A 23,392-nucleotide genomic window follows, 5' to 3' on the forward strand; every position below is an offset into this window, starting at 1 on the left:
TGAGGCCTGGACGACATTCAGGCTTCGGCTCATAAACAACAAGAAACATTCACGCCACATAAGTGCGAGGAAATGACCATCTCCAACAAGGGAGAATCTAACCATCTCCCCTTGATATTCAACAGCATTACCATCACTGAACCCCACCCCCCCCCCCACCACCATCAACATCCTGGGGGTTACCATTGACCAGAAACTTAACTGGACCAGCTACATAAATACTGTGGCTACAAGAGCAGGTCAGAGGCTGGAATTTCTACAGCAAGTAACTCACCTCCTGACTCTCCAAATCCTGTCCACTATCTACAAGGTACAAGTCAGGAATGTGATAGAATACTTCCCACTTGCTTGGTGAGTGCAGCTCCAACAACACTCAAGAAGCTTGACACCATCCAGGACAAAGCAGCCTGCTTGATTGGCACCCCATCCACCACCTTAAACATTCACCCCCTCCAGCATCAGCGCACAGTGGCAGCCATGTGTACCATCTACAAGATGCACTGCAGCAACTCACCAACGCTCATTCAACAGCACCATCTAAACCTCTACCCCTCAAAGAACAAGGGCAGCAGGTGCATGAGAACACCAGCACCTGCAAGTTCCCCTCCAAGCCACATACCATCCTGACTTAGAACTATATCGCCATTCCTTCATTGTCATTGGATCAAAATCACGGAACTCACTCCCTAACAGCACTGTGGGTGTACCTACACCACATGGACTGCAATGGTTCAAGAAGACAGCTCACCACCACCTTCTCAAGAGCAATTAAGGATGGGCAGTAAATACAGGCCTTGCCAGCTGTGCTCACATCCCATGAATGAATAAAAAAAAACACATTGCAACTCACTGGTGCGATGCTCATCAAATGGCTTAAAAAAAAATTTGATTGCATCGATGCCACACAAAAAGTCATTTTCATGATGCCATGACATATTCCATTATGTAATGCTGTCACTCTGTCTTGTTCTCACATGCTCTGGAGCTTGCCTGATAACATTTCCCAGGCCATGACATACAGTTAATTTATTCTTGCAAATCAGGTTAAGGGATAGATCAATAGAGATGCAGTGGCAGACATTTAAGGGGATATTTCAGAACACAAAGAATAGATACATTTCAACGAGAAAGAAAAATTCCAAGAGTGGGACCCACTATCCGTGGTTAACTATAACAGTTAAAGATAGCAGCAAACTTAAAGAAAAAGCCTATAATTGCGCAAAGATGGGAGGCAGGCCAGAAGATTGGCCAGAATATAAAAAAGAACAAAGAATGACTAAAAGATTGATAAGGAAGGTAAAATTAAGAGTACGAGAGAAAGCTAGCTAGAAAAGACAGATAGTAAGAGTTTCTATAGGTATTTTAAAAAGAAGAGTTAACAAAGTGAGCTTTGGTCCTATAAAAAGTGAGTCTGCGGAATTAATAATGGATAATAAGGAGATGACAGAGGAATTGAACCGATATTTTGCATCAGTCTTCACTATTGAGGATACAAGTAACATCCCAGTATCAGCTGTAAGTCAGGAAATGGAAGGGAGGGAAAAACTCTAGAAAATTACAATCACCAGGGAAGTGGGAATGAACAAATTGTTGGAGTTGCGGGCGGACAAGTCCCCGGGTCCTGATGGATTTCATCCTAGGGTGTTAAAAGAAGTGGCTAGTGAGATAGTTGCTGCGTTAGTTTTAATTTTCCAAAATTCCCTAGATTCGGTTCTGTTAGATTGGAAAATAGCGAATGTAGTAATCAAGGTAATCAGGCAGAGTCAACATGGTTTTGTGAAAGGGAAATCATGTTAAACTAAATTATTGAAGTTCTTTGAGGGAGTTACATGTGCTGTGGATAAAGGGGAACCAATGGATGTATTGTACTTAGATTTCGAGAAGGCATTTGATAAGGTGCCACATCAAAGGTTATTGCAGAAAATAAAAGCTCATTGTGTTCTTTTTTCTTTCTTTGGCCTCCTTGACTCAGGAGACAATGGGTAAGCGCCTGGAGGTGATCAGCAGTTTGTGAAGCAGCGCCTGGAGTGGCTATAAAGGCCAATTCTAGAGTGACAGACTCTTCCACAGGTGCTACAGATAAAATTGGTTGTCGGGGCTGTTATACAGTTGGCTCTCTCCTTGCGCTTCTGTCTTTTTTCCTGCCAACTGCTCAGTCTCTTCGACTCGCCACACTTTAACCCCACCTTTATGGCTGCCCGCCAGCTCTGGTGATCGCTGGCAACTGACTCCCACGACTTGTGCTCAATGTCACAGGACTTCATGTCGCATTTGCAGACGTCTTTAATGCAGGGACATGGACGGCTGGTGGGTCTGATACAACTGACGAGCTCGCTGTACAATGTGTCCTTGGGGATCTTCCATGCAGCTCACATGGCCAAGCCATCTCAAGCGCCGCTGGCTCAGTAGGATGGCCAGCATTTATTGCCCATCCCTAATAGCCCTTGAGAAGGTGGTGGTGAACTGCCTTCTTGAACCGCTGCAGTCTATGCGAGGTAGGTTCACCCACCGTGCTGTTAGGAAGGGAGTTCCAGGATTTTGACCCAGCGACAGTGAAGGAACGGCGATATAGTTCCAAGTCAGGATTGTGTGTGACCTAGAGGGGAACTTGCAGGTGGTGGTGCTCCCATGCATTTGCTGCCCTTGTCCTTCTAGTTGGTAGAGGTTGCGGGTTTGGAAGGTGCTGTCTAAGGAGCCTTGGTACGTTGCTACAGTGCATCTTGTAGATGGTACACACTGCTGCCACAGTGCATCGGTGGTGGTGGAAGTGAATGTTTGAGGATGGGATGTCAATCAAGCAGGCTGCTTTGTCCTGGATGGTGTCGAGCTTCTTGAGTTTTGTTGGAGCTGCACCCATCCAGGCAAGTGGAGAGTATTCCATCACACTCCTGATTTGTGCCTTGTAGATGGTGGACAGGCTTTGGGGAGTCAGGAGATGGGTTACTTGCCGCAGGATTCCTAGCCTCTGACCTGCTCTTGTAGCCACAGTATTTATATGGCTACTCCAGTTCAGTTTCTGGTCAATGGTAGCCCCTAGGATGTTGATAGTGGGGGATTCAGCAATGGTAATGCCATTGAATGTCAAGGGGAGATGGTTAGATTCTCTCTTGTTGGAGATGGTCATTGCCAGGTATTTGTGTGGCGCGAATGTTACTTGCCACTTATCAGCCCAAGCCTGGATATTGTCTAGGTCTTGCTGCATTTCTACAAAGACTGCTTCAGCATGTGAGGAGTCGCGAATGGTGCTGAACATGGTGCAATCATCAGCGAACATCCCCACTTCTGACCTTATGATCGAAGGAACGTCATTGATGAAGCAGCAGAAGATGGTTGGGCCTAGGACACTACCCTGAGGAACTCCTGCAGTCATGTCCTGGAGCTCAGCTGATTGATCTCCAACAACGACAACCATCTTCCTTTGCGCTAGGTATGACTCCAACCAGCGGAGAGTTTTCCCCCTGATTCCCATTCACTTCAGTTTTGCTAGGGCTTCTTGATGCCATACTCGGTCAAATGCTGCCTTGATGTCAAGGACAGTCACTTTCCCCTCACCTCTTGAGTTCAGTTCTTCTGTCCATGTTTGAACCAAGGCTGTAATGAGGTCAGGAGCTGAGTGGCCCTGGTGGAATCCAAACTGAGCTGAGGGAGGGCGGTAGGTGGTAATCAGCAGGAGTTTTCCTTGCCCATGTTTGACCTCATGCCATGAGACTTCATGGGGTCCGGAGTTGATGTTGAGGACTCCCAGGGCAACTCCCTCCCTGCTGTATACCACTGTGCTGCCACCTCTGCCCTGCTGGTGGAACAGGACATACCCGGGGATGGTGATGGCAGTATCTGGGACATTGTCTGTAAGGTATGATTCCGTGAGTGTGACTATGTCAGGCTGTTGCTTGACTAGTCTGTGGTACAAGCCCACAGATGATAGTAAGGAGGTCTTTGCAGGGTCGACAGGGCTGGGTTTGCCATTGTCGTTTCCAGTGCCTAGGTCGATGCCGGGTGGTCTGTCTGGTTTTATTCCTTTTTATTGAGTCCGTAGCGGTTAGGTACAACTGAGTGGTTTGCTAGGCCATTTCAGAGGGCATGTAAGAGTCAACCACATTGCTGTGGGTCTGGAGTCACATGTAGGCCAGACCAGGTAAGGACAGCAGATTTCCTTCCCTAAAGGACATTAGTGAACCAGATGGGTTTTTACAACAATCGACAATGGTTTCATGGCCATCATTAGACTAGCTTTTAATTCCAGATTTATTAATTGAATTCAAATTCCACCTTCTGCTGTGATGGGATTCAAACCTATGTCCCCAGAGTAATATCCTGGGTCTCAGGGTTACTAGTCCAGTGACAATACCACTACGCCACCACCTCCCCAGTATGAAGTAACAAGTGGTGTGCCACAGGGATCTGTGCTGGGGCCTCAACATTTTAGAATTTATATAAATGACTTAGAAGAAGCGACCGAAGGTATGGTTGCTAAATTTGCTGATGACACAAAGATGGGTAGGAAAGTAACTTGTGAAGAGGACATAAGGAGGCTACAAAGGGATATAGATAGGTTAAGTGAGTGGACAAAGACCTGGACAATGGAGTATAATGTGGGAACGTTTGAAATTGTCCACTTTGGCAGGAAGAATAAAAAAAGCATATTATCTCAATGGTGAGAGATTGCAGAGCTCTGAGATGCAGAGGGATCTGGATGTCCTAGTGCATGAATCACAAAAGGTTAATATCCAGGTACAGCACGTAATTAGGAAAGCTAATAGAATGTTATGGTTTATCGCGAGGGAAATTGAATAGAAATGTATTTTAGAGATACAGCACCGAAACAGGCCCTGCGGCCCACCAAGTCTTGCCAACCAACAGCCACCCATTTATACTAACCCTACAATAATCCCATATTCCCTACCACCTACCTATACTAGGGGCAATTTACAATGGCCAATTTACCTATCAACCTGCAAGTCTTTGGCTGTGGGAGGAAACCGGAGCACCCGGTGAAAACCCACGCAGACACAGGGAGAACTTGCAAACTCCGCACAGGCAATACCCAGAATCGAACCCAGGTCTCTGGAGCTGTGAGGCTGCAGTGCTAACCACTGCACCACTGTGCCGCCCAAGTAGGGAGGTTATGCTTCAGCTATACAGGGCATTGGTGAGACCACATCTGGAGTACTGTGTACAGTACTGGTCTCCTTACTTAAGGAAGAATGTAAATGTGTTGGAGGCAGCAGAGAGCAGGTTTACTAGACTAATACCTGGATTGGGCGGGTTGTCTTATAAGGAAAGGTTGGACAGGCTAGGCATATATCAGCTGGAATTTAGAAGAGTAAGAGGCAACTTGATTGAAACATATAAGATCCTGAGGGGTCTTGACAGGGTGGATGTGGAAAGGATGTTTCCCCTTGTGGGAGAATCTAGAACTAGGGGTCACTGTTTAAAAATAAGGGGTCGCCCATTTAAGACAGAGATGAGGAGAGGGTTGTGAGTCTTTGGAATTCTCTTCCTCAAAAGGCACTGGAAGCAGAGTTTTTGAATATTTTTAAGGCAGAGGTAGATAGATTCTTGATAAGCAAGGGGGTGGAACGTTATCGGGGGTAGGTGAAAATGTGGAGTAATCAGTTCAGCCATGAACTTACTGAATGGCGGAGCAGGCTCGAGGGGCCGAGTGGCCTACTCCTGCTCCTAATTTATACATTCTTGTGTTCTTTATCGTTATAAACAAGGTACATTTAAATGAAATGTATCTTTTCAAACTAAGAAATACCTTTACAAAATGCAACCTTACATTCGAGGATGAATTTGCTGGTCCTGCACTCCCAGTGGGGAGCCTCACTTGAAGGGAGTTCGATAATAGGCCCTCCAGTGGTGTAGCCCGATCCCTGATGTCCTATTGACACAGCTCCTCACTGGTAATGGGGGATCAGTCATTTCACCTACATTACCATTACCAGCTGGTCTAAGTTTATAAACAGTCTTTGCTGTGGTGACCAGTAAGCTTTGAGCATGCCTCGGAGCTCTGAATCCAAATATGGATTTCTCTGACAATATAATTTGATTTGTACGAACTTCCATTTGCTATCTGTTGCAGCACCTGTCAAATTCACTTCCCTGGAAATTAAAAATAAACCCTGAATTGTATTAATATGGGGCTTTTTTTCTCTAGAAAAGTGAAGACTGGAGATTGAACTAATCAAGGTATTTCAGATTATGCAATGGTTTGATAGGGTAGAGATCGAGGAAATGTTTCCACTTGTGGGAGAGTCCAAAACTGGGGGCTATAGTGTAAGATAGTCACCAATACATCCAATAGGGAATGTGGAACTAGCTACTATAAGGAGTTGTGATAACAGCATGTAGCATTTAGGGGAAAGCTAGACAAACACAAGGGAGAAAAGAATAAGAGATTATGCTAATAAATTGAGATGAAGAGGGATGGCAGAAGCCTTGTGTGAAGGATAAACACCGGCTTGGACCAGTTGGGCCGAATGTCCTGTAAATTCTACGTAATTTTGTGTAATTCTAGTTTAATTCAGAAAGAGCTTTGAAACCCACGGAAATGTGCAGGGGTGCAAGGCTACGGTCCAACTGACTGATCGCAAATTAAAACAATATCAAACTACATTTAATCTCTTATGTGACTCCAATTCACTAGCTAAAGAGGATTTGATTAACAAGAATGTTCTATAATATCAACAGACACATATTCCAGTCGAGGGGCCTGGCTTTACTTCATTATATCCCAGTTAGGAGGTGTCAACTTCCCATGAGCAAAATGAGAGATGGCAACTGTCAGTAAAGCACTGGCCTCATGATCATTGCACCAGTCACTTTATATATATAAAGTAGTTATAAGATCATTAAATAATATCATTTAATATATCTTACCTATATACAGGGAGGAATCCTTCCTATGGACATGATCATCTATGTAGGACACGCCAAGAGGTTGGACTGGAGTAGCACCAATACCCAGTAGGACTTGGGCTCCAATTAGCAGTAGGTACATCATATTGGTAGAAGTCCTGTTCCTGCAGATTATTTTGGTCTCCTGTTCTTGGCTGCTCGCTGATACATTCCCAATGCACAAGTCCCTGCCTTCAAGTCCCCAGGGGATCTCCCCAGATTCATACTCGTACTGGTGAGTGAGGAACTCCGGCAGGGCAGACAACAAAGCCCCCAGGGCCATCACGATGCCCCCACATCCTATCAGGCGTGGCCTGTGCCCTTTTGCCCCAAAGTAGCTCACAAATAAAATCAGGGCCAAATTTCCAATCTCAAAGCTGCTGGCAATGACACCGACGTCAGCACTCTGTAAGTTAAACCTCCTTTCCAGAGTCGTTAACACGCTGACCTGCACAAGGAAAAAAGTCCAGAGTTAAACAGTTATACAGGTGTTCCACAAAGCATTCAACAGCAAGACACAAAACAGTTATACAACATAGACAACCTCTATAAGATAGCATAGCCAGTATTGTTGAGAGTAAGGGTGATGCATCCCCCAGCTGACACGGGGAGAAAGTTCCACGTTGAGATGTACCAGGGAACTTATGCGTGGATGCAGAAGATGTGGGCAGGGTTCTTAATAAGTTTTTTGTCTGTTTTCACAAAGGGGAGGGTTGATGCAGACATTGTAGTTAAAGAGGGGGCATGTGAAATATTAGATACAATAAGGATAATGAGAGAGAAAGTACTAGAGGGTCTGACATCCCTGAAAGTGGATAAACCACCAGGACTGGATGGATTGCATCCCAGGCTGTTAAAGGAAGCCAGAGAGGAAATAGTGGATGCTCTGAGAAACAGGCGAGGTACCAGAGGATTGGAGATCTGTGAACGTTGCACCATTGTTTAAAAATGGTGTGAGGGATGGGCTAAATAATTATAGGCCTGTCAATCTGACCTCAGTGGTGGGTAAATTGTTAGAATCAATTCTGAGGGACAGGATAAACTGCCACTTAGAAAGGCACGGATTAATCAGGGATAGTCAGCATGGATTTGTTAGAGGAAGGTCATGACTTACTAACTTAATTGAGGTTTTTGAGTAAGTAACAGGGAGGATTGACAGGGTAGTGCAGTGGATGTGGTCTATATGGATTTTAGTAAGGCATTTGACAAGTTCCCGCATGGCAGGCTGGTCTGTAAAATGAAAGCCCATGGAATGCAGGGGAATATAGCAGGTTGTATCCAGAATTGGCTCAGGGACAGAAGACAAAGGGTAGTAGTCGACGGATGTTTTTGTGAATGGAAAGCTACTTCCAGTAACATTCCACAGGGCTCAGTGTTGGATCCCTTGCTGTTTGTGATATATATTAATGATTTGGACTTAAATGTGGGAGGCATGATTGGGAAGTTTGCTGATGACACAAACATTGGCCATGTAGTTGATAGTGAAGAGGATAGCCGTGGACTCCAGAATAATATCAATGGTTTGGTTGAGTGGGCAGGAAAGTGGCAAATGGAATTCAATCCAGAGAAGTGTGAGGTAATGCATCTGGGGAGGGCAAATAAAATGAGGGAATACACCATAAATGGGAGGATATTGAGAGGGGTAGAAGAAGTGAGAGACCTTAGAGTGCATGTCCACAGGTCCCTGAAGGTGGCAGGACAGGTGGATAGAGTGGTGAAGAAGGCATATGGATTGCTTGCCTTTATTGGCCAAGGTATAGAATACAAAAGCAGGGATGTAATGCTGGAACTGTATAAAATGCTGGTTAGGCCACAGCTAGAGTATTGCATACAGTTCAGGTCAGCACATTACAGAAAGGACATAATTGCTCTGGAGACAGTACAGAGGAGATTTACACGAATGTTGCCAGGGCTTGAAAGTTGCAGCGATGAGGAAAGATTGGATAGGCTAGGGTTGTTTTCCCCAGAACTAAGGATGCTGAAGGGTGACTTAATAGAGGTGTACAAAATTATGAGGGGCCTAGATAGAGTGGACAGGAATGACCTGTTTCCCCTGGTGGGGAAGTCAGTTACCAAAGGACACAGATTTAAGGTGATTGGTAGAAGGATTGGAGGGGATATGAGGAAACATTTGTTCACCCAGAGGGTGGTGGGTGTCTGGAATTTGCTGCCAGGAATGGTGGTGTTGGCAGAAACCCTCAATTCTTTTAAAAGGTATCTGGACATGCACCTGAACCGCTGTAACCAGCAAGGCTATGGACCAGGAGCTGGTAGGTGGGATTAGATTGGGCCGCTCGTTTTTTCAGCCAGCATGGACATGACAGGATGAATGGCCTCCTTCTGTGACATAATTATTCTAAGGTTCAATGGTCTTCTGTGAAACTTTATACAACAATGATGAATGGAAATAAGAGGGTGAAGTAAGATTTTGGACAATCTCAGTCCAGTTTCTCACCATCATTGCCCATCATACAAAAACCTATCCAAATTCAACACTACCTGGCACCAAATAGACACCCTTAATCATCAAAGTGGCAGCAAATCTGGTGATGGGATTAGAAAGAAATCATACTGGTTACTGAATTTTTGCCACAGTGGCCTAGACTGATGGGATGGAAGTCTGCTGGCTTCTGACTGTGGTTTTAAGTCTAGAACCTGGCTTGGTAAACACCAAGAAGCGTGTCCCCTGGACACCATGGCACAACCCAAGCCTGAGCTCAGCCCAAGGCCCACTCCCGGGGAACCCACCTGCCTCAGGCCCAGCATAACTAAACAAAAGGAGGGTGTGGAGGCGGAGGCCTCTGATGACATGGAGGTCTCTCAGCCTCCGCGCCCTAGTGGGAAAAAGAGGAGAAGGCACCCATCCACGGAGGTAACTCAGGGCCCATCTGTTGGAGTGGAGCTGTCTCCTGGTTCAGGTACCCAGGTTCCCCCTGCCACCACCACCATCAAGGCTGCAAAATCTGGGCAGGAGTTCCCTCGCCCTCAAGATGGAGGGGAGGCCCCTGTACATGCAGCCCCTCCTGAAGGAACGAGTGGAGCTCTGCTTGTGGTGGGGGAGCCTGGGGACGCTTCCCTTTCTGCCACTGGGTCAGGTGCCCTGAGTGGAGGGGAGGGCGAGGCCCCAAAGGGTCGGCCCTCCCAGCCAAAATCCACTCCTTAATAGGATGTACCCGACCCAGTTATAATTGAAAATGCGGCCCGTCTGCTGGGTCTGTGGGCGCTGGGGGAGGGGCGTGAGATGGCCTCCTCTCTCTGCGTCTGGTCTCAGCTCCGGCTGGATTTCTGGAGTTGGGAACATCCGTCTCCCCTGGACCACTCATTGGCCTGGAGACGGAGGTGGAGGGGGGTCCTGAACTACTGGCGAAAACCCGTGTTTTTCAAACCCTGGATCGCAGGCAGAGACATATCACAATGCTCAGCCCTAAAGTGCCATCCTATGAAATCACGTTCCAGCATGGAGGTTTGCGACTGCACAATTCTCGCTTAGACCTGTACCCATCACTTCCCACCCATTACTTTTACTCGTAATGAGCCAACTCCTAACGGTGAAGTTGTACGAGCTTTGGAGACAGTAAGCAGACTGAATTTAATTTAATCAATGGACTGGTTATCTATCGCTTTTAACTTGTTAGCTATCTATGGAGTCTAATCCTCAATTAATCTCACCAATTTATATCAATCTCAAACACTAAGCTCAACTGTAAATTAAATCATCAAGCAGCTAACGCGAAATTGCTGGGACAGAACTAAACTGACGTCGTAACCTCGGTTATTCATTTTATCAATTATCCCTATCTCCTAATTATTTCATGTTGTCAAAATTACCTCCATTGGAGTAAATGGAAACACAAATCAGGCGAGATGTATAAGAGACAGATGAATCGACATTGCTCATTTTACACTCACCACTTGTAGTTAACATTAACCCCACTGTTTACGTTTAAGTGCTGCTATTATTCTAAAGTTTTGTTTTCTGACTTCTTTGGTAATTGGCCAAGAAATGGTTAATTCATTCAGCAGGCTGTGTGGATCCTGATGGGAGGTTGGCAATGTAAATGCTAATGTATCCCAAACTGCTTAAAATATGACAGTCTGGAGATCCCAAATGTCAATACCGTTCACTCCTAGGCAAACAACTGGGTGGTAAAACCCTAATAGTTCATTGATGAGGATGCAAGGTCATAAAGAATCATAGTCATACAGTCATACGTGGCATTGAAGGAGGCTATTTGGCTCATCAGATGCAAACCGATCAGTCCCACTTCCCCGCTCGATCCCTGTATTTCCTTCAAGTGCCCATCCAATTGCCTTTTGAAATCATTCATTGTCTCCGCTTTCACCAACCTCGTGAGCAACAAGTTCCAGGTCATTACCACTTGCTGCATAAAAAAGTTTTTCCTCACATTCCCCCTGCATCTCTTGCCCAAAACCTTCAATCTGTGTCCCCTAGTCCTTGCATCTTCAGTTATTGGGAATAGTTTTTCCTTGTCTAGTTTAGCTCAGCCCGTCATAATCTGTACACCTCTATCAAACCTCCCCTCAATCTCAAGAAATTCTGGAATCACTCAGCAGGTCTGGCAGCATCTGTGGAAAGAGAAGCAGAGTTAACGTTTCGGGTCAGTGACCCTTCTTCGGAACCTGGGTTCGGGTTCCGAAGAAGGGTCACTGACCCGAAACGTTAACTCTGCTTCTCTTTCCACAGATGCTGCCAGACCTGCTGAGTGATTCCAGCATTTCTTGTTTTTGTTTCAGATTTCCAGCATCCGCAGTATTTTGCTTTTATTTACTCCCCTCAATCTCCATTGCTCCAGGGAGCACAACTGCAACTTTTCCAACCTAACCTTGTAACTAAAATCCCCCATCCCTGGAACCATTGAAGGGGGTTAAGGATTCATCTAGTGCCCTTAATGAATATTCCTGTCCGGTTTCCATCCCATTGTTCTTATGTCTCATAGAAACAGTTGAGGATAATAAGCAGGAGAGAAATGGTTAACCTAGAGCACTAGTTAAACCGGAATTACTTGTCAAGAGGACATAGGTAGAAACTGAAGAAGAAATAAGTTCAGTGGGGCAGGAGCAGGCTGACACAATGGGTCTGCCGGGACAGTCCTGTTTGTGGATTTTGGGAAGGAGGTAGAAGCGGGCTGTCCGGGGTTGTGGGACTATGCGGTTGGAAGCTGTAGAGGGAAGATCTCCAGAGGAGATGAGGTCAGTGACAGTCCTGTGGACAGTAGCTTGATGTTCAGTGGTGGGGTCATGGTCCAGAGGGAGGTAGGAAGAAGTGTCTGAGAGTTGGCGCTGAGCCTCTGCAAGGTAGAGGATGGTACGCCATACAACAGCAGCACCACCCTTGTCTGCAGGCTTGATGACAATGTCGGGGTTAGACCTGAGAGAACGGAGTGCCTCAAGTTCAGAGGGTTTCCCTGCTTTTATACTTGATTCCCCTTGCAATAAATGACTACATTCCATTTGCTTTCCTAATCACTTGCTGTACCCGCATACTAACTTATAGTGAATCGTGTACCAGGACACCCAGATCCCTCTGTACTGCAGAGTTCTGCAATCTCTCGCCATTTAAATAATAACCTTCCTAGTCATATCCAGCTTGTGCATCATACTGGGATACAGTTTCATGGACAGAGGTCAATATTTCCTATTGTCTGAAAATGTTAATCTATCTTTTCCTCTTTCAAATGTCAACAGACCTGCTGTGCATTTCCAGCATTTTAAATTCCCACCAGTTGTGTGTTTTAATTCTCTATTTTAACTTAAGATTTCATATTACTCGAGGAAACATAATTACACAGGGTTTTTACGAACAGTTTCTGTTGTGGAGCTGAGGCATTGTTTAGATGCATGAAGTATAATTATGTTAGTTTAACTCAGATTCAGAAATGTTAAATGGAGTACAAAGGCCATGAGATTAGATAATTGATCCCAAACATGAGGTAATGGTCCAGCTCAGGGAATCCCTGGCACACATAAAACTGCTTTGGTTTACACGTTGGTCCAGTGTTGTACATTTTTAACATGGCATTCCCACCCTAAACCTCTCCTCTTCTCTCCGTCTCTCTCTCTCTCTCTTCCTTTAAAATGCTCCTTAAAAGCTCTGTCTCTTTGATGAAGCTTTTGGTCCCCTCCCGATATCTCCATATGTGGCTCCGTGTCAAATTTTGTTTGGTAATGCTCCTGTGAATTCGCTCGAGAATTTTCCCAAATTATTGGTGCTATATAAATGAAAATTGATGTTGTTGGTATTTCCAAGGAAACATAACCTTAGGAATGTGCAGGATCAGAAAAAAAATTGTAGTCCATATGGTCGAGTCCAAAGTTCAAATATATATTGTACTATACTCCAGAGAGTAGATTTTATGAATTCAACTGCTGGAGGACTAAGGGGCAATATTGGAAAAATGGTAAAATTCTGTGGGACCAGCTGACCGCTGAGCCTGAATTTCTGATGCACGCTCCCAGCTGTGGAACACCATCCCGACAGCACGAGTTTTCAAAATCTATTCTTCTCACTCATCCGAAGGCATGGTGGTGGAGTGGTTCTGTCACTGGATTATGAATGCAAGATCAAATCCCACCTTAGCTGCTTGAGAATTTAAAATTCAGTTAAAAAATATTATCAAACCTCCAACTAACTTAGATCATGTGACAGCTCCCCAGTGAGCAGCAATTTAACCAATGATTCATTGAGTAGCAACACATTTTCTGTTTTTTATTTCAGATTTCAAGCATTTGAGATTCTTTTCTCTTCTGTAATGGAGCCTTGACTGCATCAGCCTGCAAAATTACATGGCAACTGATATATTTACCAGCAGAGATCTATAACTAAATGAAAACGAAAATACACCTCCAAGGGTAGCAGTGACCCATATCTTGATCTGTTTTCATCTTAGGTTTGCACAATCAATACCATTTCACTCCTTCAACTGTTTAAATAAAACAGCAAGGGAACAGATGGAATTCATCTCCACGGATGACCTAAGACATGATACTAAAACAGGCAAACTGAAAGGCCTTGGATTTGATCCCTGACCTGTACTGAGTGCAGCCTGTGTGTCGGTAAAGGGAACTCAGTGGCCCTGATGCACGGTTGGTGCAGGGGAGGTTGATGAAAGAGGCTTTGTAATACGAATCATCTCCCACTAGATTAGGGTTGACCACTCTGGTCGAATGTATTCCTGGAGGTTTCGTCACATGACCTTCTGATGCCAACTGCCCCACCTCCACGCTCCGCCACAGGTCGCCCAACATGTCCGCTCACTGCCGTCCCTCACCAATTAGAAATTGAAAAGATTTTCGTTAGCCAATGGATGACTCTTGACTGTCAATCAAACAAGCCACTTTCCCAATCTCCAATATCTTTATAACCAATAAACAGAAATATTTAAAGAAAATGAAAATAAATCACACAATTTTGTTTAATGTCCCATTGATTATTCTCCTCCCAGCAGTATCCTGAAGATTAATCTTCAATTCCTGGAGATTCTAGGCCAATCCTACATTAGATGCACAGATCTCCTCCTGTATGCAAAGCTCTCCAGCTCTATAAGACTGCACTTCTGAGTCAAAAGCACTCGGAGTTATACTTGATAAAGGTCCCTAACTTGTTGGCAACACAATGATGCAGAGCAATCTTCAGCACTCTCTAGTTGTCTCATCATGGAATGGCACAGTATGCAATTTATTTTTAAAATGATTATCGAGAAGCCTCGGTATAAGATCAAGTCCTACTTTGCAATATGAGGTAAGTCAGGCTTGATCGGCAGTCCATGCACTGCCTTAAATATTCACTCCCTCAGGATACACTGCAGAAACTCACCGAGGCCTCTTCGACATCACTTCCTGAACCCACAATCTTAGAAGGACAACGGCAGGTGGTGCATGGAAACACCACCACTCCAAGTTCCCTTCCAAGACACACACCATCCTGACTTGGAAATATATATCCGTTCCTTCATCATCACTGGGTCAAAATCCTGGAACTCCCGACCTAACAGCATTATCTATGGAAGATCCTTCATCACATGGACTGCAGTGTTTCAAGAAGAAGGCCCAACACCACTTTCTCAAGGGCAATGCTTTTATTAGGCAAGGCTACCAAGGGATTAGGGAGCCAAGTCATGTAAATGGAATTGCGGTACAAAGCTATGATCTAAATGAACAGTGGAATATACTCCTGTTCCTATGTTACCAACTCGGGTTGGACAATAAATGCTGGCCTTGCTCGCAACACCCATATCTCAAGAATGAATTAAATAAAAGCTGCGGTTAGCTCACGCAAAGCTTAAGCTTTAACAGTCTGCGGATTATAGAAATAGGGACAATCGAGTCCTTAGGCTGGAGCAGGGGATGGTTCGGTGAGAAGAATGTTCAGCAATGATCTTTGTACAGATGTGAAGTGTGCATTGATTACAGTGACACTGCCTTCTGGAAAATGCTGCACAACTCTTGTCTGTTGAGTGAGGGCAAATAAATTGTGGCACACAATTAACCCGCTGACAAATGATGTGATATTGGCCCGGAATTCGCGGCAATGCAATGCAGTTCCTCCAGTGGCAAACTTTACGCCACAATCCGCTGGAAAAATGATTGGAATACAGCGCAGCCGTGGATCAGGAGCGGTGCAGGCAATGGTAGTTAAGATTTAATTTTGAATGTTGATTTCTGCAGGAATTACAACCTTCAGATTGTAAAAGGAAGGAGTGTACCATCAATTATATTTAAAATAGAAACTTTAATTAACTGCTAAGCCCAGCTAGTGTCTGTTTTCAAAGTGGAGTTGGTTGAAACGATTTGAAAAGTTGCATTTTATCTCTGCTGACTGTGACTGGGACCAAATCATTACTAAGCTGTTAAGGAATTCATGAAAACAAAGCAGGCCTAATTCTATTAGACTGCAGTCTTGAGCCAATATTTATCTATATCCGGCAGCAAATTACTAAAAGATATAAACAGGGATACCTATTGAATAAATATTGCTACAAGAACAAACAGCGCTTCTGTGACTAGCTGTATCACGAGGCTCTGGCTGGGAGTTGTGGATTTGCAAAGAACTTCACCTATGATTGACATCGCAAGTAATGCAGCAAACAATCACCCAGAGAGGCAACGTTACAGTGCGTCAAGGATTACCCTTTATTTTTTGATTGCAGCAATTAGTAGTGTGAGAAATAAGTATGAATAGCATTTGCAATGCATTAAATCTTCAAAAATGTTGGCTCTGTTTTCATCAATCAGCTCAAGAACCTGCAGAAGGGACATAGCGACGGTCTGATGATTGACGCCCAGGAGCAAAGTTGCCTCTTTTAAATGCGTTCTTGTTGTGATTCCTGTATACCTGGTCAACCAGTACCATTCTGCAACAATCTAAGTGGATGTGGCAATCTCATTAGCGATAATTCAGCAAACTCGATCTCGCCATTGATTTTAATGAGGGCGGAGCCACGACCATCAGCTGGTCAACTGCTTTGGTGAGGAAAATGAGGGAGTATCAGGAAATCATGGCGTCCTAATTTCCTGACAACAGGAATGGCACATGCCATAGATGAAAGTTTTCAGCAAATTCTGGCCCATTTAATCCATTTTGACTTGGTTTACATTATGCTGTTTGCAAGGAAACAAACATCGTTTTGACAAACTTTCTCAGAAAGATTCTGCCCCTTTTAAACTAGCCCCAACTGGATGGTTCGGGATGGATTTGCTCTCCATTTCCATGCTGCATGTGACCACGTTGTTTTAATGGGGCCATAATTTGCTGCCAAAATAATGGCAAGTTTAATGGCGCACACTGTTATTAATGTGTAAATCGCCCAGCAACTTGTGGTGAAGTGGTACCTGATGAGTTGTGAATTGCAACAATTTTTGGATGATTTGCATAAACGAATCATAAATAAGCCCTTAATCTAACTTTAACCATTTCTCAGCCAGTGCTACAGGATGCTGAAATGCCCCAGTGATGGAACATCATGGGCTGCATTTTCAGACTCTGCTGCCGAAGTAGGCGATGGACGCAAAAAAATGCACCCCGTCCGCACAGGCACCGTGTCATGGAGCCGCCACGATTTCAAACATGGTGGCTCATTTGCATGGATGTAGCTCCCACCCCTGCGATGACGTAGAAGGGGCGGGCGAGCCGTTGCTGGCAATGGCGTCCGCTGCCAATGCGCAGGTGCCGGTGCCATTTTTAAAGGGCTTACAGCCCTCAATGCACATTTAAAATTTAAAGGGCCAGGTAAGTTAAATTTTCTCAAAACAGTATTAAATGGCCTTTACATGCATTTTCCCACCCCACCAATGGCATTTCCAAACATTCATACCCTTTCCCCCACCTGCCCAGAATTCAAATACTGAGAATTTGACCTTTCTCCCACCCAAAGTTTGGCAACTTTGCCCTTTACCCCCTTCCCATCACCTCCCCGACCAATCCGCATCGTTGTCACCCCGCTCCCCCTCTCCTGCCCAGAGAAACAATCCTCCTCCCCTCTCCCCACAGGTGTCACGCCATATGTCCCCAAACGGGGATTTGAAGTCGCGGCACTGTCGCCCACCCGAATGAAGACCGGTGCGGCAATTAAGGAGGCGACGGGACCCTCATTAAATCAAGTATGTAAATTAGCTTACATATGGAAATGGGGATCCCGTCGCCGAGCACTGGGTTGGCCGCCACAAGGCCTCACCGCTGCCGTTGAGATCGGCATGGGGCCTGCCACCTTGGGCTCGGTGGCGGGCCTCCGCTGCACTGATCGTCATTGCACCCCTCCCGCCACCATTCCCGACGGCGGAGCGGCTTTAAAATCCAGCCCCATAGCTCTGAAGGGAAAACCATCTGCTGTTCCTTCCAAAGCCTTGCAGATCATTGGACATGATGAGAACAGCCTACTCCACCAAAGCACCCTCTACAACATTGCAGAATGTGGCTAGGCTACTGGACCAACATAAATCATTACCAGAGAGCTGCGAGAGTTGGTAGTGCTTCATTGTTCACTTGTCAAGAACACAAGAGCTGATACAGCTGCACCTCAGCATTCTCCATTCATCAGGAAAGTCCGCATGGAATACTGGTAGTGAAATTCACATGTTTCTCCTCTTCCCTCTGAGACTCTCCCCCAAACAGTATCACCACCTGGGCTTCAGTTTCTTTTCAACGTTTAAAGGTAACATTAACCATCACTTAATGACCAGGATTCCTTGAACAATCATTCCAATATGGCAAATCTTTGGTTTATTGGTGCCCTGTATAATGTCTAGAACATAGGAAAAGGAGTAGGCCGTTCAGCCCCTCAAGACTGTTCTGCCATTCAATGAGATCATGGCTGGTCTGTACCTCAGTTCCATTTACCTGCTTTACCTTAATATTCTTAGATACCCTAACCTAACAAAAATCTTTGATCTCAGTCTTGAAGCTTTCAATTGATCTGGTATTCATCTTCATTTGGAGAGTGAGTTCTAGATTTCCATTACCCTGTGTGTGAAATCATGCTTGCTGAATTCACTTCGAAATGGTCTCCCTAATTTTTAAATTATGTGCTCTTGTTCTGGATTCCCCTACCAGAGAAAATAACTTCTCTGTATCTGTCCTATCGAATTCCTGAATCATTTTAAAAACCTCGATTAGATAACCTTCTAAACTCAAAGAAATACAAATCATTCATGCAACCCTGTCCTCCAAATTTAACCCTTTGAACCCCGATGAATCTGATGAAACCCCTTTCAAAGACAATATATCTTTCCTGAGGTTCGGTGCCCTAAACTGAATGCAGTACTCCACATGAAACCTGGCCAAGGCCTTTTACAACTGAAGTATCACTTCATCACTCTTTCATTCCAAACCCATTGAGATAAGTCTCGATGTGCTCATAGTGACCACCAGGCCACATTTGGGCAGCATCTGCCCTTATTACATTATCTTTAGCTGCACCTGGTTATTACGTGCCTGATATCTATGATTGGTGAAAGAATCAAAGGCGACATGAGGAAAAACTTTTACGCAGCCAGTGGTTACGATCTGAAAAGATACCAGATTCAACTGTGGATTTCCACAGGGAATTTGATAAGTATTTGAAGGGGGAAAAAGTGCAGCGCCAAAGGGAAAGGGCGGGTGAGTGGGACCAGCTAAATTGCTCTTGCAGAGAGCTGGCACAGGCTTGAAGGACTGAATAGTCTCCTTCTGTGATATACGAAAGTAAAATTCATGCAGAAGATCACAACCCTAGAGACAGGAGGGAAACTCCAAATGGTGCGATTCAATGTCTGAAAGTCGCTTTGTATTTCAGGCATGATCTTTCCTCAGAGTCGGTGGTGATGAACAATCCAACCCAAAATGTTAAAACTTTAGCTGAAATTTTCTATCACAGTGTACCTTGTGTGTACTGGGAACACATGTTTGTAAACAGCACATCCCAGCCCCTGTGTTCCCGTGCGTTAAAGTGAATACATGTAAAGTCACGAACTGTGCTGTGGAATTCCCTGATATATTGTGCCGAATGCACCTGGGGGTTGGCACTAGCACCATTTTCCAGTTTCATTTTGATACTAAAAACGTTGAGCATTCCATTTCTTTTTGACAATCGAGCAGTGATGGTTAAAAGGAGATTTCGTCGAGGGGCTCAAATTATTTGATACATGGAATCAAAGTACATGGGGAAGAAATGTTTCCACCAGCAGGAGGGCCGATAACCACGGATTTAAAATAATTGCTGGCGCAGACACGATGGGCTGAATGGCCTCCTTCTGTGCCATAATTTTTCTATGGTTCTAAAAACTAGGGGGAGATGAGGAGAATTTTTTTTAACCCAGCGAGCTTTTATGATCTGAAAGGCATTGAACTTTCAAAAGGATTTTGATCACTTAAAAAGGAAAGATTTGCAGGGCTATGTGAAAAGAACAAGGGAGTGGGATTAATTGGTAGTTCTTTCAGAAAGTTGACCTAGGCACGATGGGCCTCCTTCTGTGCTGTATGATTCTATAATTGTAATTCTAACTTAGGTAGCATGTGTACAATGGGGACTGGATGGTGCAGTGAGTTGACATCTACCTTTTATAACTAGCTGCCTTGGACAGTACCTCTAACCACCATCCTCACTGAAATTAAGGATTGCACCCAGGATCTTTCTGGTCCTGTTAGTGCTACAACAGGCAGGACCTTCACCCAGCAAGGGAAGCATGAAAAGCAGGTTCCTCAGAATGTCCTACAGTTGATATCAGGCATGACAGCATCATATGCTTTCCTCTAGATCAGATCTAGGTTCCGACACTTACAAATCACATTACTGAACGACAGCAGCCATTAGCTAAAAAATCATCATCCACTAATGACAAACTCTGCAGTATTTGTGTTGAGCGATTGTGTAAAGTGATCTTTGTGGGCAGAAATATGAATAGAGAACAAAAGCTCAGATTTAAGTGAAATTATCAGTCTGGATAAAGAACAAGTCATCCACCATTAAACACCTGCAGGATGCAAATAAAGGAGCACCACGCAAGTATAGCCTAAGGGCCACTTGCTAACCATCTCTCCCACACTGATAACTTCTTCCTTCTTAGGTATTTTTACGCAGGCCTCTGATTAGTTCAGATTGTGTAGGAGAACAATATTAAGGCTGGTGCTAAATGTAGCACCTTTAATTTGGCAGAAGAATCACAGATGCAAAAAAAAAACCTGGCCTCTAATTCTGCTGTCAGGATCAAGGAGAGAAATTTAAAACAGACAAATGTGAATGCACCGTATGTGTCTCTAGAACAGCTTTCACAGAGAGTGAAAGAGAGAGAGAGAGCGAGAGACAGAACAGAAGAGAAATAAAAGGCAGCGAGGTATATACTGAATGACAGAGGAGAGGGGAAAAAAAAGAGAAAAGCAGAATGGCACACACCCAGGTAGGGAGAGAAAGACACAAACAGAGAGAGACAGGTAAACAGGCACATTACAATCCTGAACATAAAGTTAGTGAATGACCCTGACATAAACAGGTTATTTGGTTCTACTCTCAAAGCACATTGTGAACTGAGGCCAAGCAGAGAGCAAGATGGTACAAACTGATGAGGCAAAAGCCTGAGACCCTACTTAGCAACTGATTGATAACAGTTATGTAAGAGTCCCCGGCAACCACAGTATGTTTCCATAGTAATAGCAATCTATCATGTTTTAGCTAATGGTTATCCTAATTCTTTGTTCCAAAACGCCTGTGTTTCCGCATGCATGCAAACATACACATATTCCATATGTGCACAAATGCAAGAATTCATGCTATATATAGTGAAAATCTGACAATTATATTAACAAGACTAGGTGAAGTAAATCAGTTCCACCTCTCCTTCCACTGCAGCAAGATACTGGGAATAAAATAAGACTTAACATTTTTGCAATCAAATTGCCATGTAGTCTAATAAATTTTATGTTGGGGTTGTTTCTGCATGAAAGTTGCTACATAAATGCACATTGCTGACAGGTAATACAATCAGAAGCTTTGTATCTTATCAATCACTGAACTGTAGCACACACAGGCTAATAATAGGATTTATCTGCAGCCTGCACATATTAATACATCCAATTATTACAAAGGCCAATCTTTACCTCTATTATATTGGAAAAACTTATCATATGATTTTGCATCATCTGGAAACCTATGGTGATGATTAATACAAATTCACAGGTTACTGAACACATTTTACAAACCATATTTTCTATGAAATTACTATGTCTAATATGCCTACCATCTTATTTTATATGCTCTCTATTTTGGTACAGTTTACTGCCTAAGATTTCAAAGTCCCAGTTAAGATCAACTTCTTTAAGATTGCAATAAAGGGGCTTGATATTATCAGGGGTTCTCTGGAAATATTCGCCTTACCAGATAAGCTCCCACCGTTCCCTGCGCCAGCATCAGTGCACACTCTGATATCAGGAAGATCTTGATGTTGGAAAAGCAGGATTTCTTCTGGTCTTTTTGGACATTGCTGGCGCCGCTGCTCCGCGGTTGTCCACTCTGCATCCTCTTTATCTTCTGTGCCTTGCCCTCAGCCAGACAGCGACACAGAAACACACAGGAGAGTCAGCCCGGATCCTGCCTCTATCTAGCCTTCCTTCCCTTCAGGAACACCGCTCCAACATTCTCCTCCTCATCGTTAATGACCTCCCACCTCCCGTCTTGGGCGAGCAGCACACACAAGGACCAGCCTCTTCTTCCCCCCCAGTCCCCAGTCCCCAGTCCTCCCCAAGCAAAGGCGCTCGCATTTATGGGGCAAGAACAGGCATCTTCAACCTCGAGAGGCAGGCTGTGTGTGCCTGATTCCTGAAAGCTGTGACTGGGAAATGAGAGGCCGTCAGTGCGTGCAAGGTTCCATCACTACTCCTTAATCCTTCGCTTAATTGTCACTCAGCCACTTTTCCAATCCAGAGAGGAAAAGAGCAATGATGCAGTCAGCAAACTGATAAAACATTCACCTGTAACACAACCTTCTATGCGACGGAGGAGTTATTTTGCTGATAAATTCCCATATAAAGAGGACAGATTTTGCCTCTGCCTGCTTGTCCCCTCCGCTCCCCAAAGACACAGACAGCGGGTCTAGTTAAAGCTGAACGCTGGAGAGAAAAAAAAAACACGCCTTGTCATATTCCACTAGTCTCTAGTTTGATTGATGTTTGCCATTTGGACGAGATAATAAATGCAGCATACCCAAATATATCCAAACCTGCATCTGTTGTAAAAATAAATAAGGCAACTGCTCAAATTTAATTACATATACCATGATTTATATTGTGTCTTCTGATTTCACGTTTAAATAGAATGAACTCCATCGAGATTTCGGTACAAAATATTTTATTAATTTCATTCAGAATTTTAAACTGCATCTTAATTATTTAAAAAAATATCCTTTCAATTGTTCAGTTATAAAGTCATAAAAGTAATTTGCCGAGTGCAAGCTGCTTAAAATATATTTACAAATATTAAGTCCTCTCCCCGAGCTGCTGGAAGCTGCACCGAGGGTGTGTGATGTGTTAAATGATTGTGGGATGTTTTCTTTTGCTGTGATGGTTTGGACTGAATCTTGAATTTAAGGTTCAGTACACCAGCCTGCAATCCAAGCAATTCCTTGCAACAGTAGCTCATAGCAGCTTTACTCTGCAGTGCGTAACATGCAGTACTTACCCCTTGTGCAAAAATAATCATCTTTAGCAAACCATTGGGACGGAAATTTTAAAAGCTGCGATTGTTTAGAAACGAGCTTTTGAAGATTACTTTTCATATCCTAATCTATATTTTTTGTGCAGCATGACTGGTCGTTTATTCCAAGTTGACGAATAACTTAAATATTACAAACACACTCGTTAAAATATATTCAAGGTATGCATTTAAAAAAATATATCAATAGTTTTTGCATTGCAGAATACAGATCTCTATTCTGAAGGAGAGGGAGTGTGTAATTAGAAGGAATTATATAAGCTCGTTACTTTCAAAGGATGCAACTTTCTAAAAGGAAA

The 23,392-nt window shown here is 44.1% G+C and overlaps 1 protein-coding gene across 1 annotated transcript in view; it reads right to left on the reverse strand.

Annotated features, from left to right (window-relative positions):
* The window catches only part of slco3a1a (solute carrier organic anion transporter family member 3A1a), a 140,902-nt gene extending 119,000 nt beyond the window's left edge, over positions 1 to 21,902 (reverse strand). The window contains exons 1-2 of the mRNA XM_068017642.1: positions 21,762 to 21,902; positions 6,883 to 7,348 (exon numbers count right to left, since the gene is read on the reverse strand). Coding sequence (XP_067873743.1) covers positions 6,883 to 7,348; positions 21,762 to 21,902 — 607 coding nt within the window. The remainder of the gene's footprint in view (positions 1 to 6,882; positions 7,349 to 21,761) is intronic.
* Between the last annotated feature and the right edge of the window lie 1,490 nt (positions 21,903 to 23,392).

This window comes from Heterodontus francisci, chromosome 38 (assembly GCF_036365525.1).
Source record: "Heterodontus francisci isolate sHetFra1 chromosome 38, sHetFra1.hap1, whole genome shotgun sequence".
Classification (NCBI taxonomy): Eukaryota; Metazoa; Chordata; class Chondrichthyes; order Heterodontiformes; family Heterodontidae; genus Heterodontus; species Heterodontus francisci.